Below are 22,711 nucleotides of genomic sequence, written 5' to 3' on the forward strand. Positions count from 1 at the left end.
CAAACCTATACATTAATTTGGGAAGAACTGATTTTTATAAACTTCTTACTCAAGAACAAATTGTGTTTTTCTCTCTCTCTCATTTTCTTTTTTTTTCAAAGTTCATTTTTATGTTTCTCATTAAACTTTGTCCTTCTCTTCCTACAGACCTTGGACATTCCTAAGAGGGTTATTGCTAAGTATTTTATGCTCTTTTTTGTTTTGTTTTGTTTTGTTTGAGAATAATATTTTTATTCCACTTTATCTTCTTGCTGGTCGTTGCTACAAAATAATAAAAAATGTCTATTTAAAATATGTATTTTGCATCTGGCTACTTTCCCGAGTTCTCTCATTTATTCTGAAAGCTCTTCCGTTGACTCTCTCGGGGCTCCTAGGAATGTGGTAGTTTGGTTTCCTCCTTTCCAGAAGTTATACATCTTATTTCCGTTTAACATCTTTGTCATTGTCTTCAGTTTCCAGCCCAGGGCTGAAGAGTAATGGTAAAAGCAGGCATCCTCATTTGGTTCCTGTCTTGGACTGAAATGCCTTCGTGTTCCACCACCAAGCGTAGATAAAGGAAGTGCTTATTTATAGTTTTCTATAGTTTCTTGAGCCTTTGTTTTGTTCTCAGAAATAAGGATTGATTTTTGGCAAGTGCCCTCCCCCGATGTTTAACAATTATGAACTATTTAAGATACACCAGAAAGTATAAATAAAAATAGGAAGAACCTGCATCTACCCACCCACCACTTGGCTTAAGAAATAAAACATGATGAACCCTGTCTCAATGCTCTGGGTCGCCCCTTCACAGTAAAATCCCCTTCTCCTGCCTGGAAGGGACTCTTCATCTGCAACGTGTGTTCCTCACATCGAGGCATGGATAATTTGTTTTCATACTTTAAAAAATGTTATGTAAGCAATTTTTTCCTTGTGCAACTTGCTCGTGTTGTATTCTCAAAACGTTGCCAGTGGTTGCATTTAGCTGTAGGTCCTTTCTTTTAACCTTGTGCAGTCCATCTGTGACTATACCATGCTTTACCTAGCTACCGTGCTCTGGATGGGGGCTCGAACTTTCTGTAACTGCCCACAGCGACCGGTGCCCAGAGAGGGACTGACAACCTCCTCGAGCTGACCAGGTGTGGCGAGTCACCTCCACGCACCCCCTCCCGAGCGCCGTGCCGTGCTGGCTGCGGTCAGACCCGTTCTGCCGAACCTGCTCCCCACCTCCCTCCCTCCCTGAGCCCTGAGGGAAGCTCGCAGACAAGTCTCAGAGCAAGGACCTCCTCCTCCACAGCCATGTTTCCGCCGCCACACCGCCGACGCAAGGGTCGCAAAATGTCCTCTGGCGTCACTGTGGGCTTTGGATGTGGTATGCGACCAAGGCTGATGCGTTGTATTTAATTATCGATACCCTTCCTTCTTTTTTAATTTTCTTTCTGGGGGGCGGGGGCTTTTAGGTCAGGGACAGTTTTGAAGAGTCTGGGCCAGTTGTCTAGAAGGGGGTCCCACAGCTGGATTTGTTGGGCGGTTTCTTCACGATTCGAATCAGATTGAACTTTCGGGCTAGAACATGGCTCAGGTGGCGTGTCCTCAGTGCGACCCCTTGCCGGGGGTTACCACTTGGCTAGGGTGCTGCCACCTGCTTGCTTCCCCGTTTTCAAGGTGCTTTGCGCTTGACAGGTAATGGGCGGGGTGCTGCGTCCACTGCCCAGGGACTGGACTGGGGGCGCCGTCCGCACCGTGCAGTCGTTGCCCCAGCCAGTCCTGACCCTCGCCTCCCTCAGCTGTCCCTCTGGCTGCAAAGCGGAGCTTTTCCCAGCCCGTCCTTTGTCACCTGCTTGCAGCAGCTGGTGTGCTCCTGGAAACACGAGCCCCCCTTCCCCTAACCGACATCTGTCCTTTGCCCCCCTCGTGTGCGTGGACTGGCATTTCGTGGCGGCGTGAGGTGGTCTCCTGCTTCCCGCCTCCAGTACATTCACTGACCATCCCGGGCTCTTCTCTGTGAACTCCGTACCCCCTTTGCTCATTTTTCTCTTCAGCGGCTTGTCTTTCTCCTCATGGTGCCCTGAAGTTCCTTATATACACCCAACACGGACCTGCGTCAGGGATGTGCCACAAATACCCGCTCCTAACACATGGCCTGTGGTCCACTGGGCTCACGGCATCTTTTGCGCAGATGTAGGAAGAGACGGCAGGCCCCAGATGCAGTCCCTTGTCCAGAGCCCACGCCACCAAACTGAGACTTAGTAGTGGCCCAGTGCAGGGATGAGGTGGCAGCTGACAGAGCCCCGCGTCCCCCCAGGCAGCTGAGGCCGCCCTGCCCGCCCACACCCCTCTCCCTGTGCGACCTCGTGCCTTGTTCCCCGGGGCCCCTTCCTGCCGGCTCCACGGCGCTGCCTGAGTCCAGAGCCCCCGCGTGAAGCCAACGAGGTCTTTAGAGCTCGCTCACTTGGCCCTGTTTTCTAACCCGGAGAGATTCATGTTCTTAAAACTTTCTTTATGCCTGTGGAATTTATCAAACTCTTGTTTTATGGTTGGGAGGTTTTCCACCTGGTTTAAGAAATTCCCCTTTTCCAACAGCTTTCCGATGCTCTCCTATAGCTGCTTCCTAAAAGTTGTAATGTTTTCCTTCTCAGATATAGTTCTTCAAACAGGGGGTGGGGGTGGGGGGCTGATTTTTGGTGGCTGGTGTGAGGAGGTGGTACCCTGTTTTATTTATTCTCAGTGTTGGTCCATCTGCCTCCGCGATACCCCCCTGACAGAGTAGGTGTGCCCGTGACCCTGCACGTGGGCCTGTCTTCCGTGTCCGTGTCCATGTCCGTGTCTTTCTGGGAGCTGGCACCTCCCCTCACATGGTCTGGGCTGTCCACAGCCCCCTTTCCTTCCCCACGCATGTTAGAATCAGCATGAATTTACATACGTCCTTGTGGGAACATGGTTAAGTTGCCCTGAATTCATAGATTAATTAGGGAGAATGAACACTTTTAAGCTATTACTGCTTTCTCTTAGGGAACATATAACAATCTCCAGCTATTGGTGCTTTTTAGATATTTTCAATAAAGTGATTTTATTATCTCTCTGGTTGTCTTGCACATGTTTTGCTAGATTTATCCTTATTATCATTATGTTTTAACATTTCTGTTGTAAATGATATTTTTAAGCACTGTCCCCTAACTCTCGATCTTTCTGTCTTATGCTCTCGTGTACCCACACGGAACTCTTAATTCTAATAATTCAGAATTGCAGATTTTCTATTTTTTGTAGATAATTATTTGGTTGGGAATAGTGGCAATTTTTTAAGGCACAAGTAGGTAAGACAAAATACTTTTTTCCTTGCCCTCCTATCCTCTTTTTTTTTTTTTTTTAAAGATTTCATTTATTTATTTGACAGAGAGAGAGAGAGGACATGAGAGGGAGGCGGAGGGGCAGAGGGAGAGAGAGAATCTCAAGCAGACTCAGCGCTGAGCGTGGAGCCCAACATGGGGCCTGATCCCACGACCCTGAGATCATGACCTGAGCCGAAATCAAGAGTCAGATGCCTAACCTACTGGGCTACCCAGGCACCCCTCCTGTCTTCTCTTTTGTTTTTTGGGAAGTTTCTTTTTCTTGACCCAAAGCTCTGGCCCAGGCACCTGGCCGGGGAGGAGGAAGCCGAGGAGGGCACCTTCCTGCCTAACTCTTGCAGGTTTTCCCTGAGGAGGGTGTAGGTGTTTGGAAGTCGCCTTCCTTGGGTTGAAGAAACTGTCTTCTATTCTTAATTGGCTGAGAATTTTCTTCACAACCTGTGTTCTGTTTCCACTGAGTTCCCCCCAAGCCTCTGCTCCGTTAATGACTCAAGAACCACCGCATTAGAGAGGAGGATGTTGTTTAAAACAATTCTTCGTACTCTTGGTGGCTCAACCTTTTTAAAACAACATCAGTCTATTCACGTTTTGCTCTTCACCTTGAGTCAACGCAGTAAGTCCCATTTCCCGTGGAGATTGGCCATTTTACGCAGTTTTCAAGAATACCGTCACGAAGTGGTTTCTGATGCGCTTGTCCCAGTAGTTCTGCTTCGGCTACAGCTGTCCTCTCGTTCGGATCCTCACCCTAATCCTCCTCATCTGGGCCTTCTCCCTCCCGCTTGCCCATGAGGCTGATGCGGGACCATGTCACCAGCCCTTTTGCAAAAACGATGTTTGACCCTTGAGTTTGTGCATTCACTGGGAATTCCCATTATCTTCTCTTTCCTCATTATTCCCACGCTTCTCTTTCTCTGGGTTTCGGTTTCTGGCTTATTTTCCAATTTCTTGAATTAGATGCTTAACATTAGCATTAGGGGGTCCCTCCCCGGGGTTTTCCATCGGCCCCCTTCAAGCCCCAGCATCCTGCTGCCACTCAGCAGAGCCCAGCCTCCCCCAGGTGTGTTCACGTTTCTAGACATATGCTAATGAGTTACCTGCCCCCGTGGGACTTGGCTGCAGAGGGCTGGCCTCAGGCTCCATGTGCTGGGTGCTGGTCTATGGCTGAGGCAACTCCTAGAAGGTGTCACTCGTGCTCCCCGTTTGCAGGAACGGCCTTCCACCAAGGCCCGTCTCTCCCTCCTGACTGTCTGGTTCATATCCGCCCCCATCACTCTGGTCCTCCTAGCCCGGCAGCAACTGAGATATGCTTTAAAACCTCCCACTGAGACCCCAGACTTGTTCGTGTTCCCTGTGGTTGGCGGGTGACTCGGGAGCTCACGCCGCTCTGCATCCGCACCACTCCGGGGGGCAGGTGGGGGGCTGGCCCTCCTGCCCCTGTGCTGACCAGCTCCCCAGGGTGCGGGGAGGGGGGATGGGGGCTCCATGGCTCCCACCCGCTGTTCTGTTAAGGTGTCCCCTTTACATTACTGCAGTAAAGGTCAGTGGCCGTTAGGGCACCTGCATACGGGTGTGGCATGTGGAGCTGGGGGTGCACGAATGTGGGGGGCATGTGTGTGCTGGTGAGTTGGTGAGTGTCTGTTGGGCGTGTGGCCCCGCGCGGGATGTGTGTTCATGTGGGGCACGGATATGTGTGTTGGGGCGGGCACGCATGTGCATGTGCTCTCTGGGGGTTCACCCTTGTTGTTGGGGTCACGCCACCCCATGGCAGACTGCAGGGCACGCTCGCTCTTTCCCTCCACTCTGCAGAGCCTTCCCGGCGGGGCGCCTCCGGACTCTGAAATTCAGCTTCCTCCATGAATACTCCGCTGTGCAAGGCTCTACGTCTTCATCCAATTTTTGTGATTTATATTTTCCATAATTCTGTTTGGTCAGGATTTTCAAATTTATTACACAGTTGTGCACTGTGTTCTCTTATAATATAGAAAGAACGGTCTGTGTTTGCTGAGTCTGCTCTCTTGACACGTGCTTTCCTGCTCCTTTCCTCTGGGGGCGAGAGGCCCCTCTGGCTATGTGCGCCCCCTTGTTCCGGACCCTGCTTCTGCCCCCACATTTCCGGGGGACGCCTGTAAGGTCTCCCACTGTGTTCCCGCTCCCCTCCCCCCAGACCCCTCCAAAGGCAAAGCTCTTCTACCCCAAATTGGCTTCAGAGCAGACTCAGGCGGTGGGGGACTGCTCACGGGGGGCAAAGACCCCTGCTGAGGTGGAGAACTGAGGGTCATAGGAGCTTGCAGGGTGGAGGGGACAGATGTGGAAGCCACTGGCAGGCCCGGCTACATGCCCTGACCCCTGAAGGGAGTCCCCAGTGTCCCTCAGACCCCCGCCCTGCGCTTCTGTCCTCCCTAGCCCACCCACTCAGTCCCCTCCTCCAGTCCGCGCCCCCCAGCGCCCCCCATCCAAGAGCCAGCGCACACTTGGGGGAGGGGAGTCTGCCAGCTTTATTCACAGACCCCGGGAGATGGGGGCAGCCAGGACAGAGACGTGGGGGGTGCTCGGGGGTGGGCCCCGCGCCCCCAGGCCTGGGGGCTGGATGCTGCCGCGCAGGCTGCACAGGCCGAGGGTCTCTGCCTCTGGGAACTCCTCTGGCTGCTTCACTTCCAGCGCCCGCCGACTTTGCCCTTGGCCGGGGCCCCGGCCTTCTTGCTACTGCAAATGGAAGCAAGTTGATCTTCAGCGGCTGGGTGTTTGGGCCCTCGGCCCAGCCCCTCCTCGGCCCCCGGCAGACCCCCAGCCCTGACAGCTCTGCCCACCCAGGCCGCTATCAGAGCGAAACGCCCAGTCTGACCTCAAAGCTCCGGGCACACATTCCAAGCACCGGCGACTCACCTGTACCTGGCCCGGCTGGGCCTGGGCGCCTTGTGCTGGGACAGTTAGTGTGGTTAGGGGAGGGACCAGCGAGCACAGGACACCCCCTAACCCCTGCCAGGAGCTTGGGTCCAGGGGCCCCACCTCGGGTAGACCCCAGGCCTGCCAGGGAAGCCGTCTCTGCAGATGGCTATCATCGTCCCAGTGACTGTGACCTGGAAAGAGCCTCCCAGGTCACAGCCTCCTGGGGCAGGAGAGGCTCCGGACAGTCAGCTACCTTGGTCCCTGACTCTTGGCCAGCGGACCGGGCCTGGTAGACTTGGGGCCTGGGAGGCCTCCGTCCGGCCTTCAGTCCCCTGTTAGAGCTGGACCATGGAGTGGGGGGAGGTCAGCACCCTGCAGGGTGGCCATCCTTAGGAGCCTGCCCTGTCTGTCTGACGCCCTCTGCACACCAGGGAGCCAGGAGGGAGTTGGGTGCTGGGTCAGGATGCCATGGGTGGGGAACAGGGTGTGTGGGCCCCAGAAGCCGACCCTTTGGGACGACTTCTGGCTGGAGAAGGCCTTGCAGTTCCCAAGGCTGGCTTCGGGAGAAGCCCTGGCCCCGGTGGTCGTGCCCGTGGTCCGTGTCCTACAGGGGTCAGCCTGAGTACCCTTACACACATGCACACACGCATGCACACGCGTGCACACGCATGGAAGGGCTCTCACAAGGCCCGCATCAGCCGCACACAACAGAGCCCAGGGAGGAGGGGGTCACCTTCACTAGTCCCCCAGGGTGGAGGATCCTAGCCCTGGGAGCAGTAAGGGGGCAGGGGCCAGTGGAAGAAGGAAACCCCTGTCTGAGCAGTCCTGGGGACCCTGCACCGTGTGGGGTGGGGACGGGCTCAGCGACCGGGCTGGGAGGGACACCTCAGGGCAGGTGGAGCCTTTCCCAGCCGCTGTGCTCATGGGTCCCGCAGGCCCCGGGGTGACCTTACGGACAGAGGGTTCATGCTCCGAGGAACCAGAGGCTCCCTGGGGCTGCAGGGAGACCCAGGACAAAGCCCGGGCTTCTGACAGCCCATGCCAGCTCACTGCTGAGGCGGCTCAGTGTGGAGATGTCCATGAGCCCCGTCTGGCTCTGCCAGGCTGCCGGGGAGCTGGCCCGGCACCGCCCATGTCCCCGCAGTCGGCCTCCTCCTAGGCTCTGAGGTGAGGAGGGGGCAAGAGGAGGCTGCAGGTCCAGGGGTGCAGGGCCCAGACATGCGGACTCCAGTGGCCACTGGTTAGTCTTGTTACTGCTCTGCCGAGGGCCGGCTGCCACTGGGACTGGCCGAAATCGCTGGGCCCGGGGTCGGGCAGTGGCGGCCGGCCCCATGGGCCCACTTGCCCCCCACAGAGCCCGGGGCAGGAGGGCTACTCACTGCTTCTGGGCCTGATCGATGCGGCTCCTGAGGTTGGTGATCTGCGAACAACACAGTGACTTACCTGGCAGGTCCAGGCAGGGCCAGACCGGTTGTGGCCGGCGTGCCCTTCTTCGGTGGAGTCTCGCCGCCTCACCTGGGCCGCCGCGCCCTTACTGTGTCCTGATTCCTCTGGGTGGAAGACACCAGCCCTCGGCCCTTGAGGTTCTTGCCTCTGACTTACTTTTGGTGGCCCGTGCTGGAGACCCGGGCCAAGACACACAGCAGCTCTAGAGCTGGCCACTCACCTGCAGCCTGCGGCGGGATGCGGGGCGGGGGCATGGGGAGGGAGGCGAGGTTGGCAGAGCCCCTGAGTCTGGTGGCTGCTGGAGCGACCAGCCCTGCGGTCCCCTGGCTCCCTCCTCCTGATGGCCCAGGCAGAGAGGCTCAGGGGAAGGCAAGGCCCTTCCCCCACCTGCCAGCAAGGACAGCAGGTCAGCCTCAGCAGCCACGGGCTGCAGGTGTTGGGGAGGAGGGGGGGCCCGGAGGCCGTGCCCGCCGCCGCCATCCGCAACGAGCCGGGTTTGCCATGCGAGAGGCTCACCGTGCATTGCACACCACGAGCCTGGTCCAGGGTGGACTCTGCCTACTTACAACTTGGCCAGTATCTCCACTCTGGCCCGCATATTCATGATCTAGAAAGACCAAGATGGTTAACAGGCTGGGCGGGTGGCTGAGGCTTCGGGGCCTTGCTGTGTGCTGGGCTAGCCCAGGCCTAGGCCCTTGTGGCCCTTACAGCCCTCCCCGGGGACCCACCATGGGTCGTGCAGACGTGTGTCAGGAAGCAGTGGGTCCCTGATTCAACCCCATGGACCCACTTCTGCAAGCCAGCCCTCCAATCCCAGGGGACCATCGGGAGAGGGCAGCACTGTCCCTGAGCCTGGACACTGCAGAGCTGCAGGGATGCGTGTGCTCTGGGGGTGGGGGGCAGCCCCAAGGCCGGTTGGACGGTCCTCCTCCTGGTAGAGGTGAGCAAACAGGCACAGAAGGACCAGGCGAATTGCCCTAGGGCACGGCTCTTGAGAAGGAGCCAGGAGTCACTGGACACCCTTTGTCTTGGTGGCCTGTAGGGACGGCCACAGGAGATGCCCCTCGGGTGTGAACTGTCTTCCACCAGGGACCCTGGAGGACACTGAGGGGTGGGGGCCGTGCCTCTGATGGGGAAGCGGGAGGTGTCTGAGTCTGCCCAGAGCAGGCTGGTTACCAGGATGGCACCCTCTCCCCAGGGCCCGAAGGGCCTCCGAGGGGACAGTATCTGCATAAGACTGCTGTTCTGAGTTGTGAGCCCCTCCCAGGCAACTCTAGGCAGCCACCCCCCACATGACCCAGTCCCAGACCCCTTTCCCAGCTGCCGAGTGGGGATGCGTGACACCCTTCTGCCTGCTCTGACCGAGGAAGGGACAGCTCGGGGACCGAGCCCAGGACCCCCAGGGGCTCTGAGGAAGCAAATGTCTCTGGCGGGCACGGCTGGGACCTGGCTTTGCAGAGAAGGCTGTGAGGGAGGCCACCCCGGTGCCCGAGAAACCTACTGCTACCCAGGGTGGGCTTTCCACAAGCCCCAGGCAATTCGGGAACTGGACCCCGAGGCTGCTCAGCCCTCTGCTCTCCCTTGCGGCCCTCAGAGCAGGGCCGATTGCTTGGGGACATGGAGGCGGGCTCAGAGGGTGTCCCCAGGCACAGTCTCTGGCAGGGTCCATGGGGACAGCCAACATGGGCTTCTCAGGGCCGTGGCTGTGGGGACTCGGGGAGGCGGTGGCTCCCGGTGGGCGGCTGAGCTGCAAGGTGTTTGCACTCACATCATATTTCTGGCGCTTCAGCTTCTCCCCAAACTCGAACTTGTCCGTCTCCAGTTGGTAGAGGGTGTCCCAGAGCTCCTTGGCCTTGTCCCTGGGAGGGCGGCAAAGGTGCAGCTTGGCTGGGTAAGCCCTGGGAGGCAGGGTCCAGGCCACCTGCGGTCCCCCTCCGGCCACCATGGAGAGCCAGCCCAGCGGCCTCCCGGGAACCTCCGAGAGCTGCTGCCCCTGGGCTGCGACACCTGCCTACCTCAGCTTGTCCTCGCCGAGGTGGTCGATGTTGAGCGGCTTGCGTCTCTCTGCTAGCACCTTCTTCTTCATCTCCCGGGCGGTCTGCTTCTTGCCTCTCTTCTGGTCGGCCTGTGGGGCACAAGCAGAGGGCCCTGGCCTCAGGAGGGGAGCACCGTACAGCTCCGTGGCAGTGGCTGGGGGTGCAGTCGGAGGTCATGGCTCCGAGGGCCCGTGCTCACCTTGGCCAGGTAGCTGCTGTAGTTGGCGCCCATGGAGGACAGGGCCTTCTTCTTCTTCAAGTCGTCCTCGGCTCTCCTCTTGGCATCCTCCTCCTCCCTCCGGGCTTTCTCTTCCTGTGGAGACCCCGTCCCCAAGGCCCTCAGTGCTGGGCCGGGGCAGCCCCCGTCCCCCGGGCAGGCTTCCAGGACCCACCCTGGGCTTAGCACTTTCTGCAGGGTCTGCAGGACATGGGGAACTTAGCCAGGGTCTCTGGTCCCTGACCGGTGTCAGGGGGATGCTCAGGAGGAGGACAGGGAATCTGCTCTGGTCACTGGCTTGGGGTCCGGGGTGGGAGAGGGGACATGAGCCTCACCGCCAGTCTGTTCTGGCGCTCCTTCTCCTTCTCGGTGCGGATTCTCTGCTGCTCAGCTCTCTCCGCACGGCGCTTCTCCTGCGGCCGGAGGAGCAGCTCAGCCCAGCCTTGCCAACCCCAGCGCACCCCCACCAGAGCGCCTGGTACCTCCACCCCCACCCGCAACTGCCCCAACTCACTATCCTCTCCTTGAGGGCAATCAGCTCCTCTTCCTCCTTCTTCCGTGCTTCAAAGTGGCTGTCAATGAGCGCCTGGAGCTCCATGAGGTCCTTGTTCTGACGCTTCTTCTGGATGTCCTGTGGGTGCAGGAGGCCCCTTCTCTTGAACCTCATCTTGCCTGGCCCACCGTGCGGCAGGCAGTCCCTTCCTGTGTTCCGGCAGGGACACCCTGCCTCCTCTGGCCACTGCAAACTCTGAGGGTGGCCAGGGACCTTTCGCCCTCGCCATGTCCCCACGGCTGCTGCCCTCCTGGGGGCCAGAGGCTGCCCGATCCCTTAGCTCCAGTGTAGGAATGGTGCCCTCCCCATGGGTGAGTCTGGGCCCTGCACAGCCCTGAGGTCATCAGCAACCCTGGGATGGACTGGCTCTGGCTTGGGTCTATTGTCATCCCCAGAGATGTTCTGCATGGGCCAGACAGAGAGGGAACTGGTGAGTGAGGTACTTTGTTAAATAGATGGATGGGTGGATGGATGGGTGTGAATAATGGATGGATGGACACATGGATAATGGGTGGATGGATGATGGATGGATGGATGGATAGGTGGATGGATGGGTATGGATAATGGATAGATGGATACATGGATAAATGGATGGATGGATGATGGATGGATACATGGATAGATGGATGGATGAAGGATGGATGGATGGATGGGTGGGTGGGTAGATGGATGGATGATGGATGAGTGGGTGGGTGGATGGATGATGGATACATGGGTGGGAGAGAAGGAAAGACAGATGTCTCACACTGAGGGAGTTTCCTCTGGTCCAGAAATAAATTAAGGCAGAATTGCCTGCAACCAGGAAGTGCTAGTTCTGGCTGCTTGAGAGCAGATGACCTTCACAGGTCTGGAGCCTGAAGGCTAGGGGTTGGAGGGTGGAGGCCGTGTTGATCCGGGTCCCATAAACTTACATCAAAGTCTACTTTCTCCCCTTCCGGGATCTTAGGAGCAGTGAGTCTGAAGAAGAGAGAGGCTCGTGAGCAGGGGCAGGTGGAGACCCTACCAGGGTGCTGGCCCTCCTGCACTCCCACCTGGGCACCCAGCTGAGGACACACTGCCTGACCTTTATTCTAGTCAGATGTATAACCCACTGTCCCCACGGTGGCCGAACCCCTTTGAGAAGGTTTCAGTCTCTTCATGTCCCTCTGTTTTGCCAACATCTGGACATCGAAAGGGCCATTTCAGCCCCATCTGTCCAGGAAGGGCACTCTCCCTTTTGTTCTCAAACAAAGAAATGCAGCTAGGCCAGGCCAGAGGCAGGCTGGTCACCGCAGGCCCCCGAGGGGTGTTGGCCTCTGTGGCCAGGAATAGCTGTCTTGACCCTTTGCAGGTCCCCGACCCCTCCTGAATCTTTCTTTCTGGGGACCCAAAGGAAGGGGCCTGAGCAGAAAACAGTTTGGGGAAGAAATGAGACCCCCGGCTCCGGCCGGCCATAACCCGCCATCAGCCGTGGGCCCGGCCCCCATGCATTCCAGATGGAGCAAAGAGTTAAAACAACAACAAGGTTTTTCAAAACAAGCCACAGAAGAACGTGGAACTGAATATGGACCCAAGTGCTGGAACGGGAGAGGCTTTCCTAAGCTCAGAAGCACCAGAAGGTCCCACTAGGGGAAAGATAGCCAGACGACTCCACGCAAATGAAAAACTTATGTATGTGAAAAAAAAAAAAGAAAAAATTGAAAGGGGAAAAAAAAACCCAGCCCAGACTAGAAAAATATTTTCAGCAAGCACAGAGAAGACTTATATCCTTGTGCAAACCGATGGCTGAGAGCACGTGGAGACGTCTCTGCCGTTAGATAAATGGGCAGGAGGCGCGCGCTGCCAAGTCTCGGGAAGAAAGGCGGCCAGTTAGCAAGCACGCGGGAAGGCGCTCCTGGAGCCAGCCGAGGCGTGCGGACCAGAGCGGCCCTGAGAGGCCCCCCTCATCCATCAGTGTCCCTGGGTGCAGCGGCGGCGCGGGGCACAGACCCGCTCACGTCCACGGCGGAGCCTGCACTGGAACGGCCCCCGTGGAAAGCAATTTGGCAGCAGACGTCAAAAGCCTGAAGAACGTTCATACTCTTTGACCCAGTAATTCCAGTTCTGGGAATGTGGCCTAGGGAAATAACCCGAAAGACAGAAAATGCTTTCCACCCAGCATTATTTATGATAGTAAAATATTGGGGAAGGCCTTAATGTCCTGCAGAAGAGGAACGGTTAGAAAAATTATGGTTTGTCCAATTGATGGAATATTATGTGGCCATTCAAAATATTTAAGAAGACTATGTAAAAACACGGAAAAATACTTATGAATAGTGCTAAATTTTAAAAAAGCAGAATTGAAGGTTGTATAGACAGTACGATGTTTGAAAAACAGCTCAGAGTTTAAATCTTTTTTTCCGAGCCCTATGCACGGAAAGAGGAGGAAGAAGTAGGGCTTTTATTCCTCCCTGCGCCTTCCCGCAGTCTGGCTGGCGGGCTGGGAGAGTTATAGACGGTTTTTTTTTCTTCATTGGACTTTTACGTATTTTCCAAATTTTCTTTAATGAGGTGTTTTATTTTCATAATGAAAACACAAACATTTTTTTAAAACTAGAAAATATCTGGGACCCAGCAGTGTTATTTAAAATTGCTGAGAAATAAAAGTGCAGGGGATGGGAGCGTGCTGGCCGGACCCCTGACGCGCCGCAGTGCCCGCGGACCCCCGAGGGCGTCCCACGCGGGAGCACAGCCCGGGCGCGCTGGTGCAGGTCCGGCCGGACAGCGCCGGGCACAGGAGGGACACTCAACGGGACCGGGGTGGGGAGTCACGCACTGTGCGCTTACAAGTACTCGTTGAACACAGAAAAGTCAGAATCGTCGGGTTAAAAAACAAAATCTCTGAAATGCTCACAAGTGGGTAAAACGCGGGAAAGACCCTCCAGATGAGGACGACGGTGCCCCAGAGGCCCCAGGGCTGTGAAAGATGGCGGGTCCACTGGTGGTTCTGTTCTGAAGGGGCCACGGGGGCGAGACCCTCCCTCCACCCACCTCTCAGGGCCGCCTCTCGGCTAGGGCCTGGGGGGGACCCCACGGCAGGCCGGCAGCCACGGGGGACCAGGCAGCTCCCCTCTCTGTCCCGTCTCCCCCAGCCCCACCCCCCATTCTTCGTGGGCCCCCCACCTCCTCCTGCAGGGAGTCCTCCTTGCCTACACTGGACAGTAGGGCACAGCCACACCCCGCTGGGCCCCCAGAGTTCATCTCTGCTCCTTGCTGGGAAGAAGCGCCCTGGTGAACTCTGCTCCCTACCTGTGGGGGAAGGTACCAGCCGCCCCAAATAATCCCATTTTCATCAGGGGCTTTCGTCAGACGCCTAGAGCTTTAAATACCAAATCAAGGAGCAAAGATGTGGCCACTTTCTCTCAGGGGTTTGGGGGTGCATCCCCCACAGAGCCCAAATGCGTTGTCTTCTGTGGGACCCCAGTTTCCCAGGTGACCTCGGTCCTTGTCCCCCAGCCCCGCCAGCGTCCAGCCCTGCCCAGGCCCCACACTCACCTGGGTCTTGGCTTCTCCTCTGGCCACCACGGCGCCGGCATGGGGAGAGGGAAGAGAAACCCGGTGAGTGGGGTGGTCCCCTCCTGCCCACAGGCCCCTGGGGGCACCCCCGCCTAGGGGCTGGGGGCTCCTGCCTGCACGCCCACCTGCTCCTCCCTCTCCAGCTGAGCCTACCAGCCATGCTCCCATCCTGCCAGCAACAGGAGAAGGTCCCTGTGGGCTCCCAGGAGGAGAGCTCAGGGCGCGTGAACCAGGACGTGGCCAGAAGGGGGAATGCGGGACGAAGGAGGGATTGTAAGCCAGAGGCACAGAGTCCTCAGGGGCCAGGCAGGGCAGGAGGAAGGAGGAAGGAAGGTGGTCTGACAGGAGTGGGCAGGGATGGGGACTGAGGGGAAGGGGAGGATGCACCCCTTGTCCAGGCCCTTGGTCTGCAGGCCGGTCCCCACTGACCGCCCCACTTCTGTGTGGGGCAGAAGCGTGCAAGCCCTGGGCTGCAGAGCCCCGTGGCGGACGCCCTGTGGGACAGCCAGGCCTGACCCCGGGAAAAGGGAAGAAAAACAAGGCAGGTGAGGGAGAGGGGTGGGGAGCCAGGGGGTCCTCTCCATCTCAGGGTCTGTCCAGACACAGCCCGGACCCTCAGGTCGAGCCTCCCGCAGCGGGCCGTGGGGCCCAGGCTGGATTGCCCCCGAGGGTGAAGGCGCTCCTGACCTCCCTGCAGAACCTTAAGAGGCTGCTCTTCCTGAGGCTGGATGGGCCCCCCAGCTCTCCCTCCACCACTCCCTGGGGCCTGCCGTGTGGCGGTCCACGCAGGCCTCCAGACCTGAGACGAGCCCCCGCCTGCCTGCACGATCCTGGCTGCCTTCACGTGGGGGTGCTTCCTCTGACCACCCCCACCCTCAGGCCTCAGAGAGGTCCTGGCTGGCCGGGTCACAGCCTGGGGTCCGCACAGCCTAGCAAGGTCTTGTCCTCAGCCCTCGGTCTCCGCTCTGGGCCCTTGGCCTATCTGAACCCAAGGAGGCCTGGCTGAGAACATGTGTTGGATCTTCCGCACTCCGTCCTCTGCCTGAGGCAGCCCGGGGAAGGGGGCTGGGGGGCTGCTGTACGTGCACTGGGTGTGGCCCCTCGGCTCCCCTCGGCTCGGGTTCCCCTGGGTGCTCAGGAGCCCGCCACATGCCCACTGACAGCACTTTGGCCATTTAGCAAGTGGGCTTGATGTCACCCTCTCCCTGCACCTTGGGGGGGGCTGTGAGCATGGGGAAACGGAGCAAGAAAAGGGGGTGCTTTGGGAGCAGGAACCTGACAGAGGGGCAGAAGGAAGGCTTGGTGGGGAAGAGGGGCGCCCCTGAGGTGTGCTCGCCTTCTCTGGGGGCCTAGCTGGAGCGGCTCCCGGGTGCAGGGGGGTGTGGGGGGAGGCCGAGAGCAGGAGAGGGAGCCCGTGGAAGGAGGGGCCATGCTGCAGCCCTCTTGCAGCGGTGGCTAGTGGGGGGGCGGCCTGGTGCCACCCCCAAGCCCCAACATCTGCCTGTCTGCCTCGGCCTCAGGGTGCCCTGCTGACCGTGGGCCCCTACAGGCCTGCAGCCCCCTGGACACCTCTACCTGCACGGCCGAGCGTCCGCCGCCCCACGTGGGGGCCAGCACGCCCCTTCATCGTGCAGGCGGCCTCTCTGGGGCCCAGGGAGGGAAGATACTCTCAGGCTTGTGCTCGCGGTTCAGGCCCAGCCCGGAGGCCCCACTGAGCGGAGGGGCCAAGAGCTCCCTGACTCGAACCTGCGAGTCCCCTGCCCCCGCCCAGGCACGGCCCACCCAGGGGCCTCCTCACGCCAGGGCGTGCCTGGCTGCGGCCCAGGTGGTGGGTGGGATGCGGGACCTGACTGATTGCTCCTTTGCACGCAAGGCCCCTGGCTGTTCCAGGTCGCTGCCGTAATGCCTCGGGCCTCAGCCTGACTTTCTGCTTCACCCCACTTGGCCCTCCACCCTCGCTTCAACCTCACCCCTCCTGACTCCCCCTCTGACTCGCTATCTGGGGCAGGGTGGAGGCGTCTGCCCTGTCTCTCCTCCTCTGCTCTTCTCCACCCGGCCCTGTGCGGTCCAGAGGGTCCTGGTGGACTTCAGCACCCTCCTCCCAAGGCCAGCACCCTCTCGGGCCATGGGCTCTGCACTCGGTGTTGGGCTGGCCGCCCCCATCTTCCTGCTGGTGGCCCCGGAAGGGCCTCATCCCCACACCCCCGAGGGGTGTGCGCCGGGGGGCCAGGAGGAAGACTGCACCCAGACCCAGTCTTTCCCACCGTGTCCCCAGCCCATGGGAGGGTGGTGGGAGTCAGGCAGGGAGCGAGGCTGGGGGGGGGAAATGTGCAGGGATGTGCTCGGGGGCGGGGACGTACCTTCTTGGACCTCCTCTGCAGGCAGAGCACAGTGGGGCGGGGGAGAGAGAAAATCAGCCCTGAGCCTGGGCAGAGGCTGAGGGCAGGGGCGGTGGGAGGGGGCAGAGGCGGCGGGGTCTGAGCAGAACCACACTGTGAGTAGGTTACACGGGGCCCCTCTTGCTCCTGCGTGTGGCCTGGGCGCCTGCTCATAGCCACACGTGGTCACTTGTGTGCATGGGCACCCACACGGGACTGAAGTCATGGCACATACCTGGTTCATGGACTTCATGGGGGAGGGAGGGCCACGGAACAAGAGGTCAAAGGAGGAAGGATCCGAGGTTAATGGAAACACCGGTCGCCATTCGGGAGGGTCAGTGGCCGAGGGCAAGGGGCAGGGAGCATGCGGGAAGCCAGTGAGACACGGTGAGTGTTGGTGGGCATTGCCGGCCCCAGATCCTGTCCCTGCCTCGCTGACCTGACGGGGAACTGGGGCTCAAGGGTGGACTTGTGGGGGGAAGGGGTCCCCACCTGTCCTCCACCCCCCAGGAGGGACTGGCAGGGGCTGACAGGCTCTGGCTGCGGCCTGGTACGGGGCAGGGCCCACAGCCCAGAGGAGCAGGCCCAGAGGGCACCCCACTTCTTGCCCCCACTGCCCTTGTCTTGGCCTCCAAGGGCACACGGACATGGGCACCCACCTCGGCTGCCCTGCCCACTGATCAGATCGCAGGCTCCCCAACCCTCTCATTGTCCCCCAAGATCCCGAGGAGGGGCCCACGGGGCAGGTCTCGGGGGCATGGCCAGGGGACGTCCCTGCTGGGGGCTGATGGGCTGTTTGTCCATCACCTCGTGCTCACCTGCCATCTGACCTGGTGCCCTGACCTAGTCAAGGGGTCAGATTCAGCCGCAGGCTCTCAGTTCCCCACCCTGGGCCAGAGGCCGAGAGTTTCAGGGCTGGTGAGGCCAGGCCCATCCAGCAGTCCCCCCACCAACCCAGTCTCCCTGTGCTGGGTTCATGAGTCCCATTTGCAGCTCAGCCTGAGTCAAGGGAGTGCCTGGCCCTCAGGGACCCCCCTCCCACTCTGGTCAAGCGTTGGCCATGGTTAGTGGGTGATGTTAGGGCCACAGGTGGGAGTCCTTTCCTGGCTGGCACCTCGCTGCCTCCCTGCCCTCTCCCCCACCCTGCGTGGGCTCCAGCCAGGCCCTGGGCCCCACATGGGGATCAGAAGTCCTGTGTCCTCATACCTTCTTCATGGACTTCTGCAGGTGGAGGGGCGCCAGGTGTGCAGGCAGCAGGAGGAGAGAGGAGAGGTTAGGCCAGGAGCACACAGCACATCCTTAGGGGGTGGGGGCACGCTGGGCGGGGGGGCGCAGAGCGCTGAAGATACTTGTGGGGGCTGGGGTCCTGGACCCCGCTTACCTTCCTCCTGGGCCTCTTCTGAGGTGGGAGCAGCGGGAGGGAGAGAGGAAACAAGGACAGTCATTTAGGGGTACACCTGGTGTGGTGGGGAAAGAGACCAGTCCCCCAGGAGAAGGGGTAACTGGCACTCCGGGCTGGAGGTGGGGAGCCCTGGAGACCTGGGCCTAGACCCTGCCTCTGTCCTGTGACCACCCCTGGGACCCCAGGGCTCAGGCTTCTTGCTCCCTCCTTGGGGCCTAGGCCCCCCAGATGGGCCTTGGGACCCGCCGCCTGCCTGCCCGCCCCCACACGGGGGTGTCTTTGCGGGAGGGTCTAGCCAAGTCCTGTTCCGCGGGTGACGGAAGTGAGGACAGGGGACGAAATCCACTGTGGTGAGAAAAGCCTGGGAGGGTCCAGGCAGGCGACGCGGTCTCTGCGCATGCCCGAGGTGATGTGGACGCTGAGGGTCTTGGAGGAAACGGGGGCAGGGGACCTTTCATGTCCGCCACATGGTCTTCCCTGGGGAAGGGGCAGCTCCCCAGGACCACGTGGCCTGCTCAGAAGTGAGTTTTTCCACCTTTTCAGCACAAAAAAGAAATGTTTTGCTCACGTTGTTAGGGTAGCCAAGTGTTTTCAAAATATTTCCAAAACACAGCACCCAGCACACCTCGCAGCTGGGCCCTGCCTGGTGAAGTTGCGTGGACGCTTCCCTGGGCCTGAGCGCGTTCCAGGGATTTTGGAGGAGCACCCACCCGGGCTCGAGAGCCGCCTCTCCGCGCGGTTCCCAGGTGCAGCAACTCCCCTGCACCCCACACCTGCCCGGGCACGACCGGGAGACTCCCACAGACGCCAGGCCGTGCGAGGGAGGGGTCTCCAGATGAGGCGGGGATGCTTAGAGACACGGGGACACAGAGACAAGGGAGGGAGAGACAAGCGGGGTCCACACAGCCGGCCCTTGATATTAATGAGGGTGAGTCGTAAGGCACACGTCAGGTCTGTCCACACAGCACTACCAGGACAGGTATAATGAACGATTAACGAGTGTGTCTATTAGTGGATGAAGATGTGGGAGATTAGAGGTGACAGCAAGTGGTCATTAATGATGAGGAGGATGGGAGTCCAAGAAGCCCAGTGGGGGTGAGGCCACGTCCTGAGCTGAGTGGGGTGGCCTGGGTCAGGGTGGGGGGCATGTGGGGCCGCCAGGATTACCTTCTTCCTCGTACTGCTCTGCAATGGGATAGAACACGGGAACCGTATTAGCGGGCGGCCCTGGGAGCCAGCTGCCCCACCCCTGAACCACCGAGGAGGGGGCCTGGGGGGCTTGGGCTCTGGACACCCTGGGAATCCTGCCGGGGCAGGGGGCGGGGGGCCCAGGTCCCCCTGGGAGAGCGTGGTGAGGCCGCCAGCTCCAGAAGCCCTGGCCCGAACGCTGCCCTGGACAGCTCTGCAGGGCCTGCTGGGCGTACAGGGGCAGGGTTCAGATGTGACCACATCTCGGGATTGTCCTGGGAGGAAGAGGGGGCCCCGAGTGCAGGGGCAGGAGTGGGGAGCCCATGTTCAGAGGGGGTCGGTCTAGCGCCCACTGCAGCCAACATGGCAAAACTCGGGCTTCCCACCAGGGCTTCCCAAGGAGAACCGTGCTGTCAACGGCCTTATGGGCTCGTCTCATGTGTGACTTGTCCCTGAGGGTGGACGGAGAGGGAGAATCATTTGACACTTACCCTCGACCTGTTCACTGTTGGGGCCGGGGGTGGGGGGAGAGAGAGAGAGAGAAGGGCTGAGTTGGGCCTTCACTCTGTGTCTCCTGAGACCGCGGGTCCCCTGGCCTCTGCACACAGCCCAGGTCCAGGGGGCCCGCGCAGGGCGGGTGGCTGCCGGGACTGGTACTCACACTTCCTCGTCCGACATGGTGGCGGGACTGTTTCTGTGGGGGAAGGAACGTGACCAGAGTCAGAATGGCCTTGGTCTAGAAGTGCTGGAAAGGGTGAGTGTTGGGCTCCCAGGGCTGGGGGTGTGAGGGGACATCCAAGGACAGGGTGGAGGCCAGCTCTCCGGCCTGGGATGGGCCTCCTCCGCAGCCCCCACCCCCAGCCCTCCTTGCTGGACTCTGATCCCTCCCCACCCCCCCTTCCTGCCCTGGCTCCAGCCTGGAGCTTGGAATCTCGGGGCTGGACGGGATGTTGGAAGGTCATGGCGTCCACCCCCACCCAGGGCAGACATCCTCTCTATAGCATTCCCCGAGGAGGGTCATCCAGAATGCACGGTGCTTGTCCAGACTGTTTTGGACAGCAGAGAAGTCCTGCCGATGTGGCTCGAAACCTGCTTCTTTATGGTCTCTGCCTTTCGGCCGAGGTGGTTGGGGGTTCGCCGGGAGCCCCTAGGTGACAGAGCCCCACTCCCCCAGTGGGCGTGCTGAACCTTCCTGGGTCTTCGTGCCTCACCATCCCCATGACAAACGCTCCTGGTGTGAGCCCAGAGCTCCCTTCCCCAACTGATGGTTTCCTGCAGGGACCCCACATTCCCCTATGGGGGTGCCCTGGGAGTCCCCCACAGGTCCTGTGCAGTCCCCTCCCCAAAACCACAAGGATGCATGAGCCATTCTCCTTTTCTCCCCCGACCCCCACAGAGCAGACTGGGCCCCGAGCTCATGGGGCCGGGGTCTGGCCTGTTTCTCTGTGCATCCCCCAGCCGGGGCTCTGAGCAAGAACTGAGTGGACAGCCCCATCCGGCCGGCCCCTCTCAGCCTGCTTTCCCAGGCCCCGTGGATGCTCTTGAATTTGTCAATGTCTGCAGGGAAGCTCTGTGCCCGGGCCCGGCTGTACGTATGCAGGTGCGGCCGGCGCCGGGCCAGCGCGCTCGGGGACGCTCGTTCCGTGAGCTGGCCCCCGCACACGCCTGAGGGGCCCGGGGCTTGACACACGGCGTTCAGGACAACATATCGCAGCTTAGTGGAAGACACAGTAGTTGTGCCCCCCACCCCCCGGGAGCTTCGTATAAGAACACAAGCTCATCATCTGAAGATGCATGTACATCACATCGCCAAGGTGGGAACGGCTTTCTGACGCCTCTGTCCAGAATGTTAATTTTCCCAGAGCAGTTTAAGCTCCGTGCAAAATTAACCCCCAGATCTCTGCTCCCCCACCCCAGCCCAAGAAATGGCTCTTTCCTGAAAGAGGACTCTGCTGCCCCCTCAAGTTAGAGCCTCCCGCCTGTGTGCAGCTGGGGGTCTCAGCCTCCTCGTGGGCCACTCTCTAGGGTGGGAGGGTCGTGAGAGCCTGGGGCTCCCCTCGACCCTGGCAGGGCCCTACACCTGTCAGCAGCCTCAAGAGGGGGCGGCTGTGGCCTGAGCCCAGGGGCTGGTTATTTTTAAGAAGACAGTGGCAGCTGGGGTGTCCAGAAATAGGCACCCAAATTAGCCAAGACACCTCTGCCCAGAAACCCAAGACGCGGGGAGGGGGGCTGTGAGGGGAGCCGCCGGCTCAGGTCTCCTCCTGGCCAGCTCCCCAGCCCCCGGCCCCCGCAGGTGTCCCAGGCCCGCCAGAGCTCCTGCATCTTGCTCTCCCGCCTTCTGGGCTGTAGTCCAAGGGCGGGGCACCAGGAGGACCCCCATATCCCCAGGCAGGGTGCCTGGAAGCCCCTTTTGTGAGTCAGGGCAGCAAAGCCTCACCGACGTGGGGGAAGCTTCCCCAGGATCCTGCCCCTCTGTCCAGTGGAGCCCCGAAGGCTCCACCACGGGGTGGCTCCGTGCCCCCAGCTCGCTGTCTGTCGGGGAGGGGCCGGGGTGGGGTGTGCTGGAGGGCAGGGGGCAGCATTTCGACAGCTGGGAAGGAAGTCAGTTGTCCATTTCGTGCTCTGCCCTCAGCGTGGAGTGGGGGAGGGAGGTAGAGTGAAAATAGCTCCTGAGGTCAGAGCTCCTTGGAGACGCACACCCTCCTTCCCTCCTTCCCAGGTGACACGATGGGGTGGGGAGGGCGGGAGTCCCTGCCCCCCACTGGCTGGGGGCCCCTGGCTGCGTCACCCGGCATAGCCTCGGCCCCCATCCTGCCCTGCAGGGGCTCCTTGCCCGGGTCTCCCCCACGATGGGATGACTGAGGGCATCCAGAAGGAGCCGGCAGGGGAGGCGCGGGGAGGGCGGGAAGGGCAAGGAGCGTGGGCGGTGCCTCTGGGGCGCAAGTGCCCTCCTCCGTGGGCAGAGGTGGGGGACAGATCCCAGGTTCCCACTCCGCCCCCGGCCTGGCCCTGTTTGCTCCTGTCCTTGGCCTCTGGGAGCTGTCCCCGAAGCCCCCAGCCGCCTCTCCCCATGGAACCGCTCCTGGGGTCAATTACACGAGACCCCTCGTGTCTGGCTCTACAAATGTTGGGGTTGGAGGCTGTGACCACTTGAGGCCAAGAGCCCCCCACTTCTGAGGGGAGCTGGCCTCGGCCCCTGAGCTTACTGGAGCCCCGTGGAAAGGCCCAGATGGCCCCGGGGGCGAGCCAGGACCCTGCACCGGGCGGCCCTCTGAGCTGTGGGCCGTGTCCTTCCTGGGCTCTTCATCTCGACACCTGCCCCTCTCCCCAGCCCTCCGCCCTGCTTCCCTCCAGGGAGCCCCCACCTGCCTCCTCAGGCCTCCCCGGCTGCTGGGCTGTGGTTTGGAACGGCTTCCCCATGTTCGGGTCGGAGAGCATCACCCTCCATGCCAGCACCCTTGGGACCTGGGGGTGGCTCTGTGGGTTCTCCAAGCTACTGTGCTCAGAGCTGAGACATGTGGGAACTTGGTGTCCTGGACCCTCAGCACCCCGGGACCCCAGATGCGCCTCGAATGTCGGGCCGGCCCTGCCCAGCCCTGGGCCATACCGACCTGTGGCTGAGTCTGGAGAGACGGGCTGGAGCTCCCTGTGGACAGGACCGGCTTGGGCACTGCCCGCTCTGCTCACGAACTCATGTTATAGTGACATTCGATCTTGCCCAGCAGCCCATTGGCCAGGGGCTGGGTGG

General features: G+C 60.3%; 1 protein-coding gene across 35 annotated transcripts; it reads right to left on the reverse strand.

The window, feature by feature from the left end:
* Nucleotides 1-5,799: 5,799 nt before the first annotated feature.
* Nucleotides 5,800-22,711, reverse strand: TNNT3 (troponin T3, fast skeletal type). Of its 35 annotated transcripts, none has more exons than XM_035013541.1 (17): nt 22,575-22,711; nt 19,625-19,657; nt 19,455-19,471; nt 18,943-18,960; nt 17,755-17,772; nt 17,580-17,624; nt 16,609-16,620; nt 16,356-16,370; nt 13,975-13,993; nt 11,373-11,418; nt 10,423-10,539; nt 10,244-10,321; nt 9,891-10,004; nt 9,671-9,780; nt 9,424-9,514; nt 8,222-8,262; nt 5,800-6,026 (listed from the first exon to the last, which is right to left on the reverse strand). In XM_035013541.1, exons 2-17 carry the CDS (start codon nt 19,639-19,641, stop codon nt 5,972-5,974), a joined length of 813 nt encoding a protein of 270 aa, XP_034869432.1. In that variant the 5' UTR covers nt 19,642-19,657; nt 22,575-22,711; the 3' UTR covers nt 5,800-5,971. The 35 variants fall into 35 exon arrangements, with proteins under 35 accessions (XP_034869432.1, XP_034869431.1, XP_034869433.1 ...); XM_035013540.1 differs by lacking the exon at nt 8,222-8,262 and adding an exon at nt 7,589-7,629 and having other exon boundaries at nt 22,575-22,706; XM_035013542.1 differs by lacking the exon at nt 8,222-8,262 and adding an exon at nt 7,589-7,629 and having other exon boundaries at nt 19,455-19,468; nt 22,575-22,703.

This window comes from Mirounga leonina, unplaced genomic scaffold (genome assembly GCF_011800145.1).
Source record: "Mirounga leonina isolate KUSES-001 unplaced genomic scaffold, KU_Mleo_1.0 Mir_166, whole genome shotgun sequence".
In the NCBI taxonomy this organism is placed as follows: domain Eukaryota; kingdom Metazoa; phylum Chordata; class Mammalia; order Carnivora; family Phocidae; genus Mirounga; species Mirounga leonina.